Genomic DNA, 23,330 nt, shown 5'->3' on the forward strand with positions numbered 1-23,330 from the left:
CGAGCGGCTGTCGCCTGAGGAGGCCTGAGGAGGCCTGAGGAGGCCTTCGCGGCCGACTTGGGACGGTCCCCCGAACCTGAGCGTCTCTCCAGGGGGCCGCACGGAGGCGTCGGGGAGCCGAGACGCCCTGGGGCTCCGAGCCACGCCGGGTGACGCAGTTCCGCTTCCGGCGCCGGGCGCAGACCTGTCATGGCCTCCCCGGGGGCGAGTCGCGGCGCCTCCGCCGCCACCGCCGCCGCCGCGTCTCCCCGGCCGCCGCAGGGCCGCTCCTCGCGACGGGACAAGTACTCGGTTCTGCTGCCCACCTACAACGAGCGCGAGAACCTGCCGCTCATCGTGTGGCTGCTGGTGAAGAGCTTCTCCGAGAGGTAGCAGCCGCCCCTGGCGCGGGCTGCGGGCCGGCGGTTGGCCGCGCGAGGAGACCCACCGAGGCCGGGGCCGCCGCCGCCGCCGCCGCCGCGCCCGCGCCCGCTCCCGGCGAGGACGGCCGCGGCGGGCCCCCGCGTCTGCCTCCCGCGCTCGCTCGCTCGCTCGCTCGCTCGCACATCCCCGCTCGGTCCCCGGCGGGATGTGGGTTCGCTAATGGCAGCCCCCGCCCCGGCCCGGCCCACGCCAGGCCCTCGAAAGGGCTAACTCCTGGCTTTCCGTTGGGGGCGAGGCCGCCAGCCTGACCTCAGCCCTCTCCCGCCGGAGCCGGAGCCGGAGCGGGAGCCGGGAGGGCCGAGCGCTTATGTAAGCTGGGTGCTTGCGCTGTCAGGGAACTGCTGGTGAGCAGGAGAGAGAGAGAGAGAGAGACAGCACCTCCGCCGGGCACCGTTGGGCACGGCGACCAGAAACGGGGTCTTGTTTGTCTGTCTTGTTGTGTTCAGAAACGCGGGGCCTTGCCCCCTGCCAGGCAGAGTCCTGCCGAGCCCCGTTCCTGGCCCATAGGAACGGGGATTTTGACGCTGGAAGTATTACGCAATTAAAAAAAAAAAAAAAAACAAGGCCTTCTTCTAAAGTAAGCTAAAATGCCTCGTGAGAGCAGTGCGGAGTCGCTTGTTTGACGGCCGGGCGAGTGTCATCATGCTGTGGTAACCTTGGGCGATCTTTTCCCATCAACGAACACGAACGTGTCTTTGCAGGTTACGTAGGATGCCCCAGCAGAGCGCTGCTTATTTAAGTCAGTCTTGTCAGAGAACACAGTTTGCTCGATCCCTTTTGCTTTTCAAAAGAAAAAAAAAGAGGACGCTGTGCCCATGTTTTTCAGCAGTCAGAAAAAGTACTTGATGCCAAGTTTGGTTGTGCAAGGGATGCCTCGGCAGAGGGATTGTAGCAAGTTCAGTTACAGCCAGGGCTACGTTGACAGCCCGTCTCAAAAAAAAAAAAAAAAAAAAGGAAAAATACTTGATACATTGTTTCTCTTTATATAAAGCTGAAGTTCACCATACTGATTGGTGAAAGCCATAGATGAGCCTCCCGTGTTTGATTGAGACAAGGTTTCAGAACTATGTAGCCCTGACTGACCTGGAACTCAAGTCGGCCTGCCTCGGCCTCCCAAAATGCTGGGACTAAAGGTGTGTGACAACGCTCAGGGCCGGGATTGTTGGGCTTGTTGTCGTTTGTCTATTTGGAGTTGCTGTTGTTGTTTGGTTGGGGTTTTTTTTGGTTTGGTTTGGTTTTGGCTTTGGCTTTTCGTGACAGGGTTTCTCAGTGTATCCTTGGCTGTCCTGGAACTCACTCTGTAGACCAGACTGGCCTTGAACTCACAGAGATCCTCTGCCTCCCGAGTGCTGGGATTAAAGGCGTGCCACCACTGGCCAGATTTAGGGTTGCTGTTTTGATCATATTGCTGAATAAAAATGAGTTTGTATATAGTGGTTCTTCCATGTGTAATTCGTATCTTTTTCATTATGTTTTATCTTTTAAATTGATTCTGCCTGTTTCTTCTAGATTAGAGAACGTAGCCATAACATTTTAATACGCTCTGGCTTTGAATACTGATGTTATGGTAGTTTGGGCTCCGCTTAATTTATGAGTACAACACCTGTACCTCCCCATTCCACTTCCTTGCTCCCTTTCATTACATTGTAACCAAGGCTGTCCTGAATTGCCTCAGTCTCTGAAGTTTTAGGGTATCTTTTTTTGTAGTTGGGGGGTGGAACTCTGCCAGTGAGCTGCATCCTGCAGTGGTTGTTCTGGAATCAAAATGAAGTTTAGTAGGAATAACTGCAGCTCAAATGTAGTTTGGTTGTTTAGACTACCTGACCCTCTAGTGAGATGGCTTATTTAAAACCAGAAAGGGAGGGATTTTGATTAAGAATGGCTTCACTTTGTGACATACCTTTTTCAAAATCAACATCTTTTGTGTACGTTGTGGAGGCAAGGTGTGTGCACACACAGGCTAGCTGTCTGCTGTCTGCCTTGCACTTTCACTCTCTACTTTGAATGTTTTGAAAAAGGGTCTCTCTCAGCCTAGAGCTTCTATTATTTGGGGGGTTTCAACCTACCCACCAGTGCTGGAGTTACAGGAATGACTAGTCAAAAGTACCCGTTCTTTTTGCTGCTGGGGATCCGAATTCAGGTCTTATAGCTTGCATAACAGTACTATCAACCACTAAGCCATCTCCCCAGTCCCCATTGTACCTATTCTTGACATGTAGGTTGGGTTTTGTTTCTTTCCTGCCAAGTTTGCCAGGGCTAACTTTCACAACCTTTAACAGTCTGTTGTTTCCTGCTTGATTTCCTAGGTACCTGATTAGGGTCAAGAGGAAGGTGTTGCTTTCTGTTCCTTCCCCTGTATGTCTTATAAAAAGGAGAGTAGGGTATGATGACTATGTGTGCAGTAGGTGGGATTTATCCACCAGACAACTAATGTTGAATGGTTTTTAGAGTAGAAACTATTGTGTGAATATAATGGAAAGTAATTTTAAGAGTGAAATAACCGGTCAGCTGTGGCTCATACCCAGTACTCTGGAGGCAGAGGCAGGCAGATCTCTTGAGTTCCAGGCCAGCCTGGTCCAGGACAGCCAGGGCTACACAGAGAAATCCTACCTTGAAAAACTTAAATGAATAAATAAATAAATGTAAAAGTGGAATTAAGTCGGATAAATTCCATATTATTTAAATTTGCTCTTGTCATCCATGGTATTATTTTGCTTTATTTATTTTGAAATAAGATCTCTAGTATTACAGGCTGTCTGTGAAAGTCAATATAGCTGAGAAAGGCCTTGAACATCCTGATCCTCCTAGCTTTTAACTTGTTGCTTAAAAATTTGAGAGATTACTACCCAACATTAATATAAATTTAAATTTTATTTTAGTTCAATCAACTATGAAATTATAATCATAGATGATGGAAGCCCAGATGGGACAAGAGAAGTTGCCGAACAACTGGAAAAGATCTATGGGCCAGACAGAATTGTAAGTCGAAGAAGACATTCCTTTCTCTGTGGGGGCAAGGGTGGTAAGGAACGAAGTCTGGAAAGATGAGAGGCAGCAGACCCTTTTGGGATCAAAATTATGTATCTGATATGTGGGCCAGTGGTAATTTTACAACAAAAGAGCAGGCTTGGCCTCTGACTTTATGATGGATTCTGCAAATAAATTTTCTTAAAATATTGAAATGTGACACTGTATCGGTAATGGGTATGTTATAGAGCTGATCAGGAAAGAGTTCTTGGGTTTCTGTCTTGTTCACTCCCTTCTCTGGGCCAGCATGTACTTTGTAAACAGTGCTGCCTACAGCTCTGAGCTCATGGGTAGGAAAGTAACTATTAGCTGACAAACAGGAGTGACTTCAGGGCTTGAGGCAGTTACATTTCTTCCTATAGAGTAGGGGGAGTATCCTATAGATAGTTCCTGAATCCCAAAATCCCAAACTTGACACTCTACTAACTGCACCATGAAACCTTTTCTGTAGGAGTCACTTGGGCAGGTACAGAGGCAATTTTATACCAGCTTCATGAATTTGACATTTTTGAAGCAGAGTCAGAGCTTATTAGTAGATATTCTTAATATAATTATTAGATGTTCTTAGGTTACTTTGTAGGAGCTATTCTTAGTATAGATTTTAAGCATGAGGGTGAGACGGGTGTCTGTGCTGGGGAAATCTCTTGCTGTCCTATAAGGACCTGAGTTCAGATCTTTATAACTACATCAGGCAACTCACAGGTACCTGTAACCCCAGCACACAAACACACGTGCACACATGTAAGGAAAGGTACAGCGTAGTTGTGGCTTCACTAACAGTTGCTGTCATGTACAACCATCAAGAACAGCAACAAGCAAGAAACACACTCTAAATGTTCAGGCTGTAGGTAATTGGCAAGTAAAAGAGATTATTCCAACAGGTGTCCTATCTTGAGGAGTCTGAGTCCTGTACCTCAGACTTAGCTTAGATATGATAGAGTAGTAGCTGAGACTGTCTAGTTTTTAACCCCATCAAAGACCTGAGAAAGCAGGAAGTGCAAGCAGACAACTTCCAAAAGGTACGGGAAATGACAGAAGCAGCTGGCTACCTGGACAGTCACCCAAGGTCTCATAGTAATATTGGGGCAACCAACTTTGGCTAAGGCCTAGAATTATGTGACAGACCATTTTCAGAAGCAAGAAGATTCGAAAGATTGGCAAGGTTCAGCAGTCGCTTTTGCTTGTATCCTGCTTGTCCAGTTTGGACATCGTGCCTACTGTCAGCAGTCGAGGCAAGGGCAGTTCTTTGCTGAATAGGCCAGATTTGCCAAGAAGAAAAGAAACTCCAAATGGAGTGTCTCTGATAGCCAACATTCTCTTGGGAAACTAGCTTGGTGCTGCCAGGAGCAGTCGTGTCTCGAGTCAACAGAGTTCTAAATTAGTAAAACATTAAATACCATATTCTGTAGGTCTTTGAAGTGTTTGAAGACGAATTATCCATGTTGAGTGCATTTCTGTGCCTCTAGAGAACCTGACTAACATAGCTAGGAGTGACAATCCTGGTGACTATCCCCTGAGATTGTCAGTGACCTACACAGCTTATAGACTGAAGCCTCACTTAAAAACAAGCAGTCTTTACTCAGATGTACAACATGAGGACAATGATCTCGAAATTGTAAATATCTTGATCAGAGGTAGAACTGTATAATACAAAATGACAAAATATTCTTAAATTGTATCAACAACAGAATATCCTAAGCATATGTAGAAACATACATGCATACAAGATGACTATAATTATACATTAGTCTGCAATAACATTGTAAGCAGAAAGAGGAACATACACAATACAACAAATGTAATTTCAAGTTTGTATAGTATACAAATTATCTTAGGAATACAAAAGTAATTTTACATATGTATCAATATACAAGAATCTACATCAATGTAAATTGTTTATAACTAACAGTTGCTAAAATAGTTTACAAATAGATACACTAATCTACCTATTTTCCCATCCCATCCATTCCCCTTTTCTTTTCCAAAGGAGATTCCTGAGTCTAAACTTCATTATTCCACTCCCAACCCTATTACAACTTATAACCAACCCTTAACAGGTGACAATTATCCATAATTCTTATAAAAAAAAACAAAGGAACCTTCCAACACAACTGTTGGGAGAGAGGGTGCCATTTTCTTAGAATTACTTCCAGCTGTCTTGGGGGCAACAGTTTCTCTATGGGATCCTGTAAAAAACTAAAACAATGGTTAAGTCTCAAGAGGACTAGCTGTAACATTTGTAGTCAGTCTCTGAGTAGCATGTGAGCCTTATCTGAAGTTCTGGCTAGAGTGTTGTAAGGAGGTGAACTGTTTCAGCTAACTAATCTGGAGTTGTCTGGAGCAGTTGTAGTTCAGAACTGATCCTTAAGTGGTGTTTATCAACTCTATGGCATCATCATGAACCGGGTAGAATCATTATTGTTCACCGTGGAAAACTTAAACATTAACATCAAAATGGAAAGTTTAAATTGTTATAGGTATGCATCCAAAGAAAGGTACTGATAAAGACTGTAGAATTCTAGTGAGAAAACATGGTTATGACAATCATAGTCTCTACATTTTTCGTTTTCTTCTGTCCCACAGATGGCTCTTCTGATGTGGGACAGAAACTCTGAATTTTTCTTTTAACAACATGCTTGGATTTAGAAAAGGAGAGAGCCACAGTCCAACTCCAAAGCCAGCTTTGATTTTTAAGTGAGTTGTGACTACAACTATATTGAGAAGTAGGGAGGTACAGATTTTTAGGTGGTGAGATTTTACCCTGCAGATAATATTGGTACCATAAGTCAGATTTTTCTTTGCTTGGTTATTCTTTCTAGATAGCTATCCTTTCTTTAGGCATCTAGATATCCAAGGTCTTTTGACTTCTTGAAGATGGGTATTTCTTTTGAAGATGGGTGTTTCTATTTTCCTACAAAGATAAGAACATAACCGTGCCCTGACCCTTGTAATGTTTCCTTACAACTTGTAGGATTGTCACCTCGGTGAATGAGCTATCATTTATCAAGAGCTTTCTCCTGTTCAAACCTAATCTTGATTAATTTTGATGGGATCCATAGCTTTTCTTGTCCTGTGGAAACAAAAGCGAAACCCCTTCCCCAGCGTAGCACATATCTTGGTTTCCATTCTGAGGTCAACACATAACTTGAAGTACACCAAGTGATTTAACTCAGAAGTTTTTTTCTATTGTCCAATGTCTTTCCACAGCTGTTGTTCCTTTCTCATTAGCATTAAGAAAATAAATTCAAGGTTAATAAGGCATTAAGCAATCTATCTTTGGGGGGTCTTGATTCCCCCTGCGTGCTTATCTCTCAACAACTGCTTGTCCTGTAGGATTATGTGGTATACCTGTAATATGCTTTGTTATAAAATTTTAAAAACTGTTTCATCTTACTAGAGATATATGCTGGAGTGTTGTCAGTTTTAATTTGTGCAGGTATACCCATAATAACCATTACCTCTAAGAGGTGTGTTATAACAAAATCAGCCCTTTGAGAGCTCAGAGCAGTTGCCCATTGAAATCCTGAAAATGTGTCTATTGTATGGTATACATATTTTAATTTTCCAGATTCTGCAAAATAAAACACATCAATTTGCCAAAGTTCATTTCTTTGCATACCTTTAGTGTTATTTCCTGCAGATAAAGGAGTTTGGTTATAGAAGGAACAAGTAGGACATTTTTTTTTAAAGTTTCCTTTTTTAATATTTTATTTATTATGTATACAACATTCTGCTTCCATGTATATCTGCACACTAGAAGAGGGCACCAGATCTCATAACGGATAGTTGTAAGCCATCATGTGGTTTCTGGGAATTGAACTCAGGACCTCTGGAAGAGCAGTCAGTGCTCTCAACCTCTGAGCCATCTCTCCAGCCCCAGAACATTTTTTTTTTTCCTATTTCCTTATCTTGTTGCCAAGTGATGGAAAAATTCTTTTTTAAACCTTTACTATTGGCATGGTATTTTTTTATGAAATTCCAAGGCCTCCGGTACACTTCCTAACAATAATCAAGCAATTTCATCATAACCTTGTGCTAGAGGACCTGGCAGACCCGTATGGGATTTGATGTGTGTTATAGATATAGGATGATTCTTATTCCTAATTATTTCCTGTAATTGTATAAATAATGAAGTTAATTCTGTTTCATCAGGAATGGATTCGGCAGTTTCAGTGTGTAGAATAACTCTCTTTGTATTGAGAGTCGGCAACTATATTGAGAGGTTCTGTAAAGTCCATTAGTACCATGCGAATGGCGTACAATTCTGACTTGTACACAGAATTATAAAGGCTTTGAACCACTTTACTTACATTTCTTGATTTATCTCTTGCCTTACCTGATTTGTTTGCATCAATATAGAGAGAAACTGTTCCAAGTGGGACCTGCAGGACAGAGAAAATTCTCCTTCTGAAGCCTTACCACTAAGCTGTCCATGATGGCTTCAACACATACCTTCCTGTATGTGGTGATATACTCTTTTAATCCCAACACTCAAGAGACAGAGGCAAGCAGATCTTATGAGTTGGAAGTCAACCTGTTATACATAACAAGTTCCAGGCAAGCCAAAGATACATAGTCAGACCCTGTCTCAACAAAAAAAAAACCAAAAAAAAAATTGCATTTATAATCACTGTTTCCCTGTAGAACCAGACAATCCACCCTCCCCCTTATAGGATCCCAGGCTGGCCTCTGCCCTCCCAGATGCTGGGATTATAGGTGTGAACCCCGCAACTCTAACTAACACTTATTCGTCATTTTATGGCTATCTTATTGTATTTTTTTTTAAGTTTGAGGGCAATTTTTTAGGGTTTAAAAGGAAGACGAGGGTAGGCAAGCTGTAAGTCTTGGCAGCTGCACAGAGGAGGAAGATGGAGAAAAGGAACCCAGAAGACAGAAAAGCCTGTTGTCAGCAGCCACTGGCAAGAGAGGAGCTTCGGAGGGACTCGGAAAGCCCAAAGTACTTGAGGAATCATGTCTTGTAGATACACTAATGAAGGAGAAAGACAGGAAAGGGGGGCATTGTTGGTGCTTTTCTGAGTTATTCAGAAAAGTGGGAAGAGCTGCACTCACATGGCAGACACATGAGCAAACAAAAACCTTAAATGGAATGCGTTACTGGAGCAGTAGAGAACAAGTTCAGTGTCACTCAAGGAAGGCATGGTTAAGCTGGCAGAGGAAAGTGGTGGCAACAGTATTTTAAGTTCAAGAAAGTGAATATTGACACCCAAAGTTTTGGAAAGCCATAGAATTATTTGTTAAAGGCTCAGTTTCTCTAAAAAGGAATCAGCTAGAGCTCATTAGAAATGGTAGATGTGGCTGAGTGAGGTAGTGCATGCCTTTAATCCCAGCATTTAGGAAACAGGCCAGCCTCATCTATGTAGTGAGTTCCAGGCCACCTAGGGATAGATACACAGTGAGACCTTGTCTCCATTGACACAGCAACACAAATAAGTGTGATAGATGTGAAGACGATTCTATTTCATACGAGAGTGGAACCAGGAAGCGGGGGCAGGGGGAACATATAAAAGTTTACCTGTAGTATTAAAATTAAAATTGTTTTTCCTGTTGCAGGGGCCCTGGGTTCAATTCCTAGCACCCACATGGTTGGTCACAACCTTTCCTAACTCTTGTTCCAAGGACTCCAACACCTTCTTGTTTCCATGGGCACCTGGCATGCACTCGGTACACAGGCATACATGCAGGCAAACACTCATACACATAAAATAAAATTAAAAATCTAAAACTTGGGTTGTGATGGCACATGCCTTTAATCTCAGCACTTGGGAGACACAGGCAGACCAATCTTTGTGAGTTCAAGGCCAGCCTGGTTCTACAAAGCAAGTTCCAGAACTGTTACACAGAGAAACCCTGTCTCGAAAAAAATAAACAAAGATGAAAAAGTTTTGTTGAACTGGCTGGAGTGGTAGCTGCTGTCTTTGCTTTGTTGTTAGAATTAGGTATCCTGAAGTCTGGGCTGGCTCAGACTAGCTGAGCTTGAGTTCCTGACTGTTAGCCCTACCTCCCAAACACTGGTATTGCTGGAGTTACACTGGTATTGCTGGAGTTACACCACAGTTTATATAGTGCGGGGGGGGGGGGGGGGGCACGCTCGTCATGCATATTAAGTTACATCTCCAGCCCCCAAGTACCTTTTTGGTTTTGGGGGCAAGAACATACTCTGCTTCAGGGTCTAATAAAATCAACTAATATTTTAAAATGAGTTTGCATTTATAGTAACAAACTTAAGAAATGATCCCTGAAAGTACTCTTGAGTGTGCATTTATAGGAGTAAAATAAGATTTAAACTATTTTTGTCTTTTTGTGTTGATGTGTTGTTTCTTTTTCTTGCAGCTCCTAAGACCACGGGAGAAAAAGCTCGGCCTTGGTAAGTAGGGGCTTTAGCCCTTTGCTGTTTGTTACCTGCCCTCGTTTCCACCATGTTTTCCCAGTTTGGAAGAAGGCCCAAGTACAGTCAGCTGTGGTGTCCTTTAGTGATCCTTACTGATCTTCATGCCATCCTAGTGGTTTCACTTGAGTTGCCTGTCTCACAGTAAAGACTCACTCAGCGAAACATAGACCCCTGTAATTCTGTCCAAATAGAATGTCTAATACAGGGATTCTAGTTAACAAGGAAACCAGTTGTTCAGAAGCCTGATAAAAAGCTGAGCTACTAGGAGAGGAATGACTGATTACTGAGGAGTAGGAGTCAGGTGGGGAAGCTAGAAGGAGGATTATGGAAGGGCCCAGAAATCTGGTCTGTTTAGAGGGAGTAGAGTGTAGGGGAGGGGCAGAGGCGGCCAACGGAAGCTGCTCAGTTGATGCCGCTGGATGCATGCAGAGAGGGTTACTTAGATGTACACCCCACACACTCACTCTTCACTTGTGCCTCCCAAAACTCTGTTTCCCTATAATGTAGCCTAGATAAAGGAAGAGTCCAGGAATGAGTCTGAGAGTGCACATCTTGGACCAGTATATACTTTGCAAAGTCTTTAAATGGTGATTATTTAGAACATTCTAAAGCAGTGGTTCTTAACTTTCCTAATGCTTTGGCCCTTTAATACAGTTCATGTTGTGGTGACTCCAACCATAAAACCATTTCATTACTACTTCATAATTAATTTTTCTGTTATGAATCATAATGCAAATCTCTGATATACAGGATACCTGATATTCAACTCCTGTTGAAAGGGTTATTTGATACCCCAAGGGGTCGAGACCCATACATGGGTTGAGAACTGCTGTTCTAGGTATTTCAAATGAGCCCAGTGATTCTGAGATGAGACTTGAAATGCCTTCATTTCACAGTTCTTAACAGATGGAAGCTATTATCCTGAGGCTGGAAAGATGGCTCAACAGTTAAAGTACTTGGAACATGCACAAGGACCAGAAATGCTGAGTGTACCTAGAGGCTCACCTGTAAGTCAGCCCAGAAGGAGGAATGAGACTAGCCAGATCAATCAGTGAGCTCTGGGTTTGGTTGAGATACCCTGCCTTAATAAATGAAGTGAAAGGAGGAGTGAGCATGACTTCCAACATCAACTTTGGACCTCCACATGCTTACATGTGCATACCTCATTCCTGCAAAGAGGAAAAACTTGCATATACCCATGCATACATACCTCAAACACACACGGAACAGCAAAGGTTTCTGTCCTGAACAATAAACTTCCTAGAAGCATCAAATGCTTGAACTTCAAAGTCCACAGGATTCTTTGAGGTTAAAAATGATCTGGAAAGGGGCTGGAGAGATGGCTCAGAGGTTAAGAGCACTGACTCCTCTTCCACAGGTCCTGAGTTCAATTCCCAGCAACCACATGGTGGCTCACAACCATCCATTATGAGATCTGGTGCCCTCTTCTGGTGTGCAGATATACATGGAAGCAGAATGTTGTATACATAATAAATAAATAAAATTTAAAAAAAAATTGGAAAATGCCACCAAAAAAGCCACAAAGAGTTGTCGAACAGTTAGTGAAAATATTAGTCAGTCAATTGAAGTTGTTAGGAAAGTGCGGTGCTCTAAGTGAGATGTTTGTGATGTTTTGTTTTTAAAACTTGTTCCTGCTTTCACTGATCCATAGTAACTTTCCACACTGTGGCTGGCACTAGCTTCTGTGCAGTATGCAAGGATCAGATCAAGGGGCTTGGCATTTTTGTCACCTCAGACACATCGTTTACAGTAGTTGGAACGTTGAAAAGCTTCCCTAACCAGGTCTAGTGGTGCACACCTTTAATCTCAGTGCTCAGGAAGTAGATGCAGATGGATCCTGAGGAGTTTGAGGCCAGCCTGGTCTGCATAACAAATTCCAGGCTAGCCAGAGCTAGCTACATGGTGAGACTCTATCTCAACAAAAGGGGAAAAAAACAACAACAACAAAAAAGAAATTCAAAGGGTCTCTGATTTTGAGATGCTCAGTTGGTGTCAGCCATTGCAACCTGACTGCTGTGGATTGTGATAGTGCTCAGGGTAGAGAGTTCAGCAACCCCCATCCTTCTGTACTGTCAACCAAGCCCTGAATGGGAGACTCTGCACGGAGACGGCAAAATAGGATAACTGGGCCCCTGACCACATACTCTATAGGGCCTACTGTACCTGGCAAACTGCAGTTGGCCTTCCGTAGAAAGCTCCATTGGAAACCGACCGCAGGGAGTGCAGGGGAGAGCAGGAGGGGAACTGGCTGGGGAATGAAACTGGGGCCAGCAGGTAATGCCTGGGGCACCGTGAAAGTGCAGGCAGAGTAGGGAGTTAAAGATGGTTAGAATGTACAGTCAGTCCACCTTGTCATCACAGTGGAGAGTCACTGGCAGAGGCAGGAACTCAGCCTTCCCTGGGCATGGGTGGCACACCTGGTGCCATTTCTTGTGCAGTAGCTTGTTAGAGGGCCAGGAATTGGGGGGGGGGGGGGGAACACTGTGAGAATTGGAATGTATCAGGAAGCTGGTGTGTGAATATGGAGCTCTGAGAAACCTGACCTCTTTCTCAAGACGACACTAAAGAGCTAGCATGAAGGTCTGGTGTTTTTGGGGGGTGGGGCATGAGGTCGACCAGGGAACATAAACATATATAGTGATGTTGATATAGTCTGAAACTTTTGAAGCTTGGCATGATAGCTCTTAGCAGTTTGAGGCTGAGGCAAAAGGATCTCCTGGATCCAAAGTCATCCTGAACTACAGAGTGAAACCTGAACTTAAACCACCACCCACCCCACCCTCCAAAAAAGAAAGGAGACTTTTGTATTAGGCATTTTTTTTTTTTTTTTGCCAATTTTAAATATAAGGATGATTGGTTTTGTTGTTGTTGTTTTTAATTAAGTTAGCATCAGAATGGAGTATAGGTAGCCACCTACCTTCTTGATGTGTTTGTCATACATGTAAACTGTGCCACTGAATATGGAGAGTTACCAGCTGGGTCACTTAGAGGACAAATGTTTGCTTTTAGAATACAAAATTATTTCTTTTCCTATTTAAATTAAGACCTAAGCATTTTGGGTGGGCTTTTGATGTTTTTGTTTTTCAAATTTTACATATATGAGTGTTTTGCCTACATGTATGTCTATACCATGTACATGAAGTGTCTGCAGGGGCTAGGACAGGGGAGCACATAACCCAAAGCTGGAGTTACTGCCATATCAGTACGGGGACTAAAACCTGGGTCCTCTGGAATAGCAACCAGTGCTCTTAACTACTGAGCAAGATCTCAGCTCCTTGTTGTTTTTGTTAATGACTCTAACTACTTTGATTTTTAGGAACTGCCTATATTCATGGAATAAAACATGCCACAGGAAATTATGTCATCATTATGGATGCTGATCTCTCACACCATGTAAGTGGCCTCCCCACTCTCTGTTCTAGTCTTTGTTGAGATGGTCTTACTCTGTCATCTAGACTGATCTGGAAAGTGTGGGGATCCCCTTGTTTTAGCCTTTGAATGCTAAGATTACAGATCTGCACCACCACACCCAGTTTGCCTTTTTTTTTTTTAATGATTTTTTTAAGATTTTATTTATTTATTATGTATACAGTCTTCTGCCTGCATGCAGCAGAGGGCACCAGATCTCATTCAAGGCAGTTGTGAGCCACAATGTCGTTGCTGGGGATTGAACTCAGGACCTCTGGAAGAACAGTCAGTGCTCTTAACTGCTGAGCCATCTCTCCAGCCCCCCAGTTTGCCTTTCTTGATTAGGTGTTTATGATAGACTTGTCATATGTTCCTGACTTATTGTTTATTCTTTCCAAATTTCAGCCCAAATTTATTCCTGAATTTATCAGGTAGGTACCGTTTCTGGTATTGGGGTGGGGATGGGGGAGCACTGCCTTTTTTTTTTTTTTCCATTATTTGTATTTTATGTATGAGTGCTCTACATATGTACTTGCATAGCAGAAGAGGGCATTAAGTCCTATGATAGATGGTTGTGAGCCACCATGCGGTTGCTGGGAATTAACTCAGGACCTCTGGAAGAGCAGCTCTTAACTGCTGAGTTACTTTCCAGCCTTGTTACTAGTATTTCTAATATTAGAAATTTAAAATTCAGTTTGTTTGTTCACTTAAAATATGCATGCTGCTGTAATTTCTCTGTCAAAATTTAACTGACATAGAGACTTGATACTCATAAATATAGGTCTATGACTACATGACTTACTTTAGGAGATGGTTGTGTCCTCTTTTATTACAGAACATGGAAAAGATGAAGTGCTTGTTGTCTAGAATTAGGCTTGATGTGTTATAGTAAAGACCATAGACAATAGGATTTGGTCCAGGGGTTCTAGGACTCTAGGCATTATGACTCTGCAGTGTAATCCCTCACTACCTTGTTGGTCAGCAGCCACTTAAAAGAGGGAATTAAAGGGAACCATTTCCATGTGGCCCGTAAAGCATGAAAGAAGTCCATCTGTTGTGATCGTAAAGGTGCCTGTCGTCAGTTGAGTCTGTCAAAGTGGAGGCTTTTAGAAAACCAGTCAGATGGTAGACTGGACATGTGCAATGCTACTAAAGGAAGTGAGTCACAGACAGAGCCTCTCTGGGAAGTGATTTTGGGAATACATAAGATTCATGAGGGCCAGAGAGATGGCTCAGCGGTTAAGAGCACTGACTGCTCTTCCAGAGGTCCTGAGTTCAATTCCTGGCAACCACAGGATGGTTCACAACCACTTTGAGTGAGATCTTGTGCCCTCTGCTGGAGTGCAGGCAGAAGACTGTACATAATAAATAAAATCTTTAAAAAAAAAAAAAAAAAAAAGATTCATGAGCTTTGTTGTAGCCATTTTAGTATATTCCATTGCAAAGTCTGAGCAAGCATGCTGACTATCTTCAGACACTTATTCTGACATTGCTGATGTGAGTCTATTGAGGTGAGGAGTGCCTGAAGTGAAAACAGTCACTAGTCAGTCCTCCTCAGCTTTCTATGCTGTGACAAACACCACGACCAAAAGCGATTCGGGGAAGAGAGGGTTTTGTTTGGGGATAGTTTATCACACTGTGTGAAGATGTGTCACTGTGGTTGGTTAATAAAAAGCTGGACAGCCAGTAGCTAGACAGGACTTCCAGTCAGGGAGAGGAAGTCGGGGATGAAGGTAGGTGCAGGAATTTGGCCAGTGAGACAGGCATACAGAATGGAGGAAAGGTGAAGGGCCACATGGCAGAGCGCAGATTAATAGAAACCGGTTCATTTAAGCTGTAGAGCTAGTTGGGAACAAGCCTAAGCGAAAGGCCAAACTTTCATAGTTAATAAGTCTCCATGTCAATATTGAAGAGATGGTGTTCCCAAAAGAAAGTCTGACAACAGAATTTATTTCATCTTGCACTTCCAGGTCACATTTCATCACTGAGAAAAATCAGAATAGGAACTGAAACAGAAGCCATAGAGGAACACTGTTTAACTGGCCTGCTTAGCTTGCTTTCTTATATACTCCAAAACTACCTACCCAGGGATGGCACAAGCCAAAGTAGGCTGGGCCCTTCCACAGCAATCATCAATAAGAAATGCCGCATGGGCTTGTCCATAGACCAGTCTGATTGAGGCATTTTCTTAATTGTGTCAAGTTGACAAAAACCAACCAATACTGTTGCAAACATCTGAGTTGAATAGTCTGGACCATTTTTGCAAGTGTTAAAAATGAATGGGCTTGCTAGGCCAGTAGCACAAGCCTTTAATCCTAGAGCACTAAGAGAGGCAGAGGCAAACTGATCTTTGTGTGTTCAATGCCAGCCTAGTCAATGTAGTATTTTAAGACAGCCAGGGCTACATAGACCCTGTCTCAAAAGGGTGGGGTGGGGTGACAACTATTGGGTACAGTGGCAACATCTGTAATCTCAGCGTTGCTGAAGCAGAGGCAGAAAGAGTGCTATAAATTCAAGCCCAGCCTGGACTATATAGTGAAACCATGTTTTTATTGTTGTTGATGCTGTTATTTTTGTTTGTCCCAGTCTAAGAAAGGGGAAGGTTTCTGTTGACTTATGTGGACATGTATTTAGATTCTAAGTTAATAATTGGAAAAAAAAAAAAAAAAACTCTTAGTGGAAAGATGGAAACAGCAGTCTGGGAGCTGGAAAGATGGCTCAGAGTTTAAGAGCACTGATTGTTCTTCCAGAGGTCCTGAGTTCAATTCCCAGCAACCACATGGTGGCAGTAATGAGATCTGGTGCTCTCTTCTGACCTGCAGGGATACCTGTAGACAGAACCCTGTATGTATAAGGGGAGCAGGGAGAAAAGAGCAAGCAGTCTGGAGATTCCTGGCCTTTCCTGAAGAAGGAGCCTGGACAGTGGAGAAGGGTTTGGGGTCAGCATGTGGTATAGTCAGCAGATAGAATCCCTGGACTCAACTGGGTTGTGGTGGCACATGCTTTTAATTCCAGCACTAGGGAGGCAGAGGCAGGCTGGTAGGCCAGCCTGATCTACAGAGTGAGTTGCAGGACAGCCAAAGCTACACAGAGAAAACCTATCTTGAAAAAGAAAGGGAAAAAAAAAAATCCCTGGGCTCATGCTCCACTATAAGAAAAGTAAATAAAGGGACTAAAGAAATAGCTTAGTGGTCACCAGCACTGGCTGCTCTTCCTTGAAGACCCGGGTTCAATTCCTAGCACCCATGTGGCAGCCCACTACCAGTCTGTAACTCCAGTTCCAAGAGACCCAACACCTTCTTCTGCCCTTTGAGGGTACTGCAAACACATGGTATACTGACATGCAGGCAGAACATCCATACACATAAAACTTAAAAATCTTAATAAAACTCGACAGGCAGGGGCTGTTACACAAAGAAACTCTCAAAAAACTTCAAAAAATTTTTTAAAATTCAAGATCAGCTCAGGTTTGAAAGACTCATTTTGCACAGTTAGGTCATCTGTTTGGCTTCATGCTTTGCCTCTGCTCCCCTTAAAACTTAATTGTGTGGCTTATGAAGATGCCTATTGAAAACCTAAGAGCTTTTTCTAATTGAGTTATCTTTTTTCCACAGGAAACAAAAGGAGGGTAATTTTGACATTGTCTCTGGAACTCGCTACAAAGGAAATGGGGGTGTTTATGGCTGGGATTTGAAAAGAAAGATAATCAGGTACATGTGTGCATGTTATGTGATTTCTCTACAGGGGAGCTACTGGAAATAGATGGAATTCTAGCATTAGATTATCACAGTCAGGGTCTTTGGGTTTGTAGGATCAGGTTATTACTGCCAATAAAACTTTCCAAGAGTTTTCCTTGAGCCATTTGGGGGGAAATCAGCACAAATATTGGAACACTTGTAGCATTGGTCTGCATCAGCAGAGTCACTGTTTTCATTATAGTTTCATATAATACAGTTTTGGAATAGCAACTTTTAAGTCAGACATTTCTTTGTTAAAATTATGTTTCTCACCGGGCATTGGTGGCGCACGCCTTTATTCCCAGCACTCGGGAGGCAGAGGCAGGCAGATCTCTGTGAGTTCGAAGCCAGTCTGGTCTCCAGAGTGAATGCCAGGATAGGCTCCAAAGCTACACAGAGAAACCCTGTCTCAAAAAACCAAAAATATATATATATATGTTTCTCAGTATTGTGTTGCCTTGTATATCTACCTTTTTAAAACTTTACTTTGCTCATCTTAAAGCCAGTATTCTAGTTTTCTGATACTGTTTGACAACCCAAGTTGGGTTCAGTTCCGTGCACTGTGGCTGGTAGGTCCCCTCCACCACCTTCAACTGGTCTTGCTCCTGCAGCTAGCTTCCTTCACACAGGGTTGGCTGAGCTAGTAAGTCACACACCAGGCAGTTTGTGCTGATAGTTGGCTGGGACAACTTAGTTCTGATGGGTGGGTGTGGATGGGTGTGTGTGGGTGGGTGGGTGGGTGGGTGGGTGTGTGTGTGTGTGTGTGTGTGTGTGTGTGTGTGTGTGTGTGTCTCAGACAGATGGGAGAGCATGCGCACCAAAGGTGTTGTTCTTCAGGCACCTTCCACCTGCCTGGCTTTCAGTGAGGATTCTCAGGATCCCACTTGTGTCTTCATGCATTTGAGCATGGCACTTTGGTGGCTGAGCCATCTCCCCTTCACCATATGTGCTGCTAGGGCTCCTATGAGATCAGTGCTTTCCGTGAACAAAATAATAGGGAAATAGTCTGGCTCTTGGTGTGAAGACCCCTAAGGAACTGAGATACACAGTGTACCCCACTCAGTGTCAGGGTGATAGGAACGAGAGACTGGTACCTACCAGTAATGTCTTCCGTCACTGCCTTATCCAATTGCAGATTAAATTCACCTCCGTTAAGGAATCTTGAGATAGTCTTTTAAAACACTTAAGAGACTTAATCTTCTGTGAAATAAAGAGATTGGAAAAGTAGTGGTTTTCAGTCCTACTAAACGCTAGAGTCTTCTGAGGAGCGAAGTATACGTAGCGGACTCATGCCCCTCTCATGCCCATTGCAGACTACATGACTAAGAGTCTCCAGAGATTGGAGGCGGGCTTGGCTGAAGCTGAAAATGAGTTACTAATTTCCAAAGGCATTTTGAACTTGGTCATTCATTCACCTGTTAATTAAAATTAGGGAGTTCTAATAATTCTGGCCTTTTAGTCGTGCCATTTAGTTACATCTGGTGATAGTGGTTACTGTGTGCGCTGTATATGCTCTGGGTCTCTTGTGACCCATAATAATTCAAACCCAGACTGAGTGGCCTTTAACACATTTTAATCAAAACATTCTAATTCAAGGTCAGCTTGAACCATACAAGGACTCCACACCATCCAGTTAAAAATCCATCGTTACTGGGCAGTGTGACATGTGCCTGCTGTCTCCCATATTCAAGAGGCTGAAGCGGGAGGAGGACTTCAACACGGGCTTTTGGGGCCAAGTTGGGCAGCATAACAAGATTCCATCCTAAATAAAGATAAAAAATAATAAAAACCCTGTTTGGGGGCTGGGGATGATCACCTAATATGTAGGAAGCCCTAGAAGTCGCTAGTACATCGACATCAACTAGATGTAGCAACCCATTTATCTAATCCAGCACACTGGAAGTAGGGGCAGGGCTAGCCTGGGAAGATTAAGGCCTTGTCTCAAACAAAACAAACAAAAAAGCCCAAACCAAAAAACGATCTTACACAGTAGTACAGACAGACACTTGTGTCTGTTAGTATTCTACTGCTGTGGAGAGACACCATGACCATAACAAATTATAAAGGGAAGCATTTCACCAGGGACTTAATGTGGCGTCTGCCCCACAACTAAGTTGTGAGTATCGGGCGAAAGCCTGGAGATTTTAGTGGAGCCGTCGGGTCTCTTGCACTAAGAGAATGTGTGTGCATCTGTCTTTTTTGCGGGGAGAGAGCAGCCTTCTATCTATACACTTACAGCACAGTGGAGAAACCCCAGGTATAAGAGCCCGTGTTTTCCTCGCACTACATGGTGATACCAGTGGGGCAAGACTCAGGGCTGTAAGCCAGGACTAGAGAACAGGATGCTCCTGTGGTTATCAACTCATGGAGACCCCGTGGGGACTGGGGCCTAACATCTCTCCCAACAGCTTAATCCCTGATCATTATGGCAGGAAGCACAGCAACAGGCAGGGAGGCGTAGTGCTGGGCAGTAGGGTAGGTGAGAACTTCCGTCCTCACCAGCAAGGTGGGGGCAGAGAGAGACCTCAGCCCACTCCTAGGGACACCTCCTCCAACAAGGCCACACCTCCTAATCCTTCCTGAGCAGTCCATCAACTAGGAACCTAGTATTCAAATATGTCTATGGGGGTCACTCGTTTTTAAAGCACCACCAAATCTGGCTCTCTAAAGTTCATGTTTTAGAGAGAGGGCACCTATATGTTCGAATAGAAAGGTTTTTTGTTTTGTTTTGTTTGGGGGGGGTGAGGGGGTGGCTCAAGATGAGGGTTTCTGTGTCTGTAGTCCTGGCTGTTGTGGAACTTTGTAGAGACCAGGCTGGCCTTGAACTCACAGAGATCCGCCTGCCTCTGCATCCCAGGTGCTGGAATTAAAGGTGTGCGCCACCAATGCTCATTTTTTTTTTTTTTTTTTTAAGTCATCTTCTCAAGGGAAGCCTTGGTTTGGGGTCTTTGGAGAGTGATTCTGTACCTTCGGGCCAGAAAACCTTTCTGAACCTGTATTGTTAAAATGGCTGACATGCAAAAGTCGCTTTCTTCATGCCCTTGACACTCTTTGAAATGCTAATATAGCTGTCTCAAATAACTTGTGACTGGTAATTGTGGGGGTTCTGTAAATCACATTGTTATGTACTGACCTTAAATAAGAATTTCCCTGCCCCCCACCCCAGTGTTTTGGAGTCTTTGAGGGGTGATTAGTTTGGAAGACAATGAGATGAGCCCTTTGATAGGATTAGCATCCTTTTAAGACCTCAGAACCACCATCACCACCCCTTTCCCACTTGTTTTTTAACTTCTCATGTTCTAAAACCAGGAGAATACATCTCCAGTTTAAGCCAGCGTACATTATCAGAGTGGGGGGGGTAAACCCCCTACCCTGCTTTCATGCTGGGTTTTGTTGTTGTTGTTGTTTGTTTGTTTTCCACACACTCTGCTTTCCTTGCTGACCAGGAGTTAGTGATCTTCCTGCTTTAGCCCCCTGAGAGCTACCATTGTAGATCTGTACCACCGTGCTAGGTGTAAAGTCAGTCTCTGCTGGAATCTGATTTAAAAAAAAAAACTTCATATCAAACATTATCTTTTTCTTAACTTTTTCTTATCAAATCCTTGACCTTTTTCTTTTTCTGCCAAAGAATTTATGGATTTAAATGACTGAATTTTCTCCTTAGCTAAAGTTTGTTGGCGTAAGGGGGTGAGTGTGTGTCTGTGTCTCATGTTGCCCAAGCAGTCATTGCCACACACTGTCCATGCACTGTGTTTGTGCGCGCATGCCTCTGTGTGTGTGTGTGTGTGTGTGTGTGTGTGTGTGTGTGTGTGTGTGTGTGTGTGTGTGTGTGTGTGATAAGCACTCTCCCAACTCCCCAGCTTTTCTCTCTTAGCAAAGTTTAGCGGGATAGTTACTTTCAGTCTCTATTTCACTTACAAAGGATAAAAGTTCCCTATTCTTTTGTGAAAAGTGTCAGATCTTATTGCACTGTCTCTGTGTTCTAAAGAACTAACATTTGTGTGTGCAATTGGTATCACATTTTTAATGAGCGGCATTTGTGACATTGTGCTCTTGGGTGTGTTTCTTGTTTCTAAAATATATTAATAAGGAAAATCTGATTAATTTGGCAGCCGTGGGGCCAATTTTATAACTCAGATTTTGCTGAGACCAGGAGCGTCGGACTTAACAGGAAGCTTCAGGTAGTGTTTCTTTTATATCTGGAACTTTTCCCTTGATTCCTTGTGTTAAGAAGTCAGGTGGTGGTGGCACCCGGCTTTAATCCCAGCGCTGGAGAGGCAGAAGCAGGCGGATCTCTGAGTTCCAGGCCAGCCTTGGTCTACAGAGCAAGTTCCAGGACAGGCTCTAAAGCTACAGAGAAACCCTGTTGGGATGTGGGGTGCTAAAAAGAAATTGAAGTTCCCTACCTACCGTCTAGAAACTGTATCTCCTGCTGCTTGGATTTCCTAAACAAAAGGGTTAGATTCCCCACACATCTTCTCCACCTGACTTTATAAACTGAGTGTGCCATATGCTTGAGTGGCAGGGTATACTTGCCTACCACAAGAAGTGCTTGTGACCTGGATTGTCCCGTGATGCCTAGTCCTAGTCTAACCTAGCTCACCCATAGTATTAATAATACAGTTGTTCCTGGGTGACCTGATTGTCCTCAGGTCCTTGACCTATATTGGCAAGCAGATGCCTGTTAACTCCTGGGCTGTTTGTCACCTTGGTGTGTCATTACTTCATCTGTCAGTTCTGCCATCCCACCATGTCCAGTTCAAAGGCTGATGTTAAAGCAGAAGTACAGGTAGCTAATTTACCACATTTTCATAATTTCTAGTAGTATAAATCTCAAGAAGACACTAAGAATTCATTTTCATAAGTATTCCAAGTTCTTAGCAGGTACTTCTTGTCCAATACACATGATCACAAGTTCTGATAACTTGTCTATACACCTGGGACTACTGAGTTTTAGATTATAGATACAAGTGAGTTCTGGGAGTTCGGGATCTGTATGACAGGTACATGTCCAGATGTTCATAAATACTTTTTTTCTTACAGATTATACCGAAAAGAAGTTCTGCAAAAATTAATAGAAAAATGTGTCTCCAAAGGCTATGTCTTTCAGATGGAGATGATTGTTCGAGCAAGACAGTTGAATTACACCATTGGTGAGGTGAGCGACTGTTGCTAAGTTCTGTGTGCTCCTCCCCAGAAATAGAGGTTTGCAAAAGCACCGTTTTCCTAACTGCTGAGTTAGCAGGTCTTAGACTTCTAGTTATTTGGAGTGTCCATACACTACCTCGTGAACGTTGAGATGACTGTATTTGACCTACTGTGATTTATGCCAAGGCGTGTTTCCTTGTATATAATGAAGTTTCTGGTACCTCAAAGTTCTGTCTTCTGAATAGTCAGCTTTGCAATGTGAGCTCCTGGGCTGCTTTTCTTGTTAATGTTCAGGGTTAGAGTGCACAGGCTGGAGGCAGGGTTTCAGGCTGTGTGGTGGTTTTTAGAGATGAACCCACATCTCATACCAAACCCTTACTTATAGCAAGAAAATACCTACCCCCTGCCAGAATGCCTCTTCCCTTGTGAACATTAGAAAATTTGTGAATTCCACCATGATCCTTAAATGTATCACACAGAAGAGAGAAAAAGAATGAAAAGCCATTTAACTTTAAAGTGTGGTTTCTCTGGAAATACAACCTGAAATTTGAATGGACTAACATAATATTTGGTGTCAGTACTTGTCAGGCAGCTCTAGCTTTGAGTCAGATGACATCATTTCCGATAGGGAACATGGAAAAGGACAGTTCTGTGAAGACCCATGAATGTCAGTGTACATTAAGACTGATGCTGCAGGTTGAGACTTTGCTCTTGTATTGGGAACACTGTAGTCCTACCTTGCCATCGTCATTGTTTGAAGACTGACTTTACTATGTATGTATTTTTTAACCAGGTTCCAATATCATTTGTGGATCGAGTTTATGGTGAATCCAAGTTGGGAGGAAATGAAATAGTCTCTTTCCTGAAAGGATTATTGACTCTCTTTGCTACTACATAAAAGAAATTACTCATTTATACTTACCATGTTCATTTCAATTAAAAGTAAGAGAAGCCTGGGTCACTGATTTTTGTCAATGCTCTCTTGATACATGAGCCAAAGGTAAGGTGCATTTCATACTGGTCATTTCTCTGGAGAAACTCCATTTTATATTTCAAACTAAAATTTAAAGTTAGGTTTAATAAGCAATGTTCTCGATTTTTATGTACATTGTGCTGTATTAAGACCTATAAATAAATGTATATAGGTTTGTGTAAAA

At 43.2% G+C, this 23,330-nt stretch overlaps 1 protein-coding gene across 1 annotated transcript; it reads left to right on the top strand.

The window, feature by feature from the left end:
- Dpm1 (dolichyl-phosphate mannosyltransferase subunit 1, catalytic) lies at positions 1–23,330 on the top strand. Its single transcript, NM_001246685.1, has 9 exons — positions 1–368; positions 3,303–3,402; positions 9,802–9,835; positions 13,197–13,273; positions 13,694–13,719; positions 16,903–16,998; positions 21,138–21,206; positions 22,069–22,183; positions 22,967–23,330. The coding sequence occupies exons 1-9, from the start codon at positions 190–192 to the stop codon at positions 23,069–23,071; spliced, it is 801 nt and encodes a 266-aa protein (NP_001233614.1). The 5' UTR covers positions 1–189; the 3' UTR covers positions 23,072–23,330.

The sequence above is a fragment of the Cricetulus griseus genome, chromosome 6 (genome assembly GCF_003668045.3).
Source record: "Cricetulus griseus strain 17A/GY chromosome 6, alternate assembly CriGri-PICRH-1.0, whole genome shotgun sequence".
NCBI lineage: Eukaryota > Metazoa > Chordata > Mammalia > Rodentia > Cricetidae > Cricetulus > Cricetulus griseus.

Bases quoted from the DNA above. Each gene is read 5' to 3' on its own strand.
- Dpm1 (NM_001246685.1), top strand. From the start codon at position 190: ATGGCCTCCCCGGGGGCGAGTCGCGGCGCCTCCGCCGCCACCGCCGCC. The intron at 13,274-13,693 runs GTAAGTGGCCTC...TCCAAATTTCAG, and splicing joins ATGCTGATCTCTCACACCAT to CCCAAATTTATTCCTGAATT. The intron at 22,184-22,966 runs GTGAGCGACTGT...TTTTTTAACCAG, and splicing joins TGAATTACACCATTGGTGAG to GTTCCAATATCATTTGTGGA.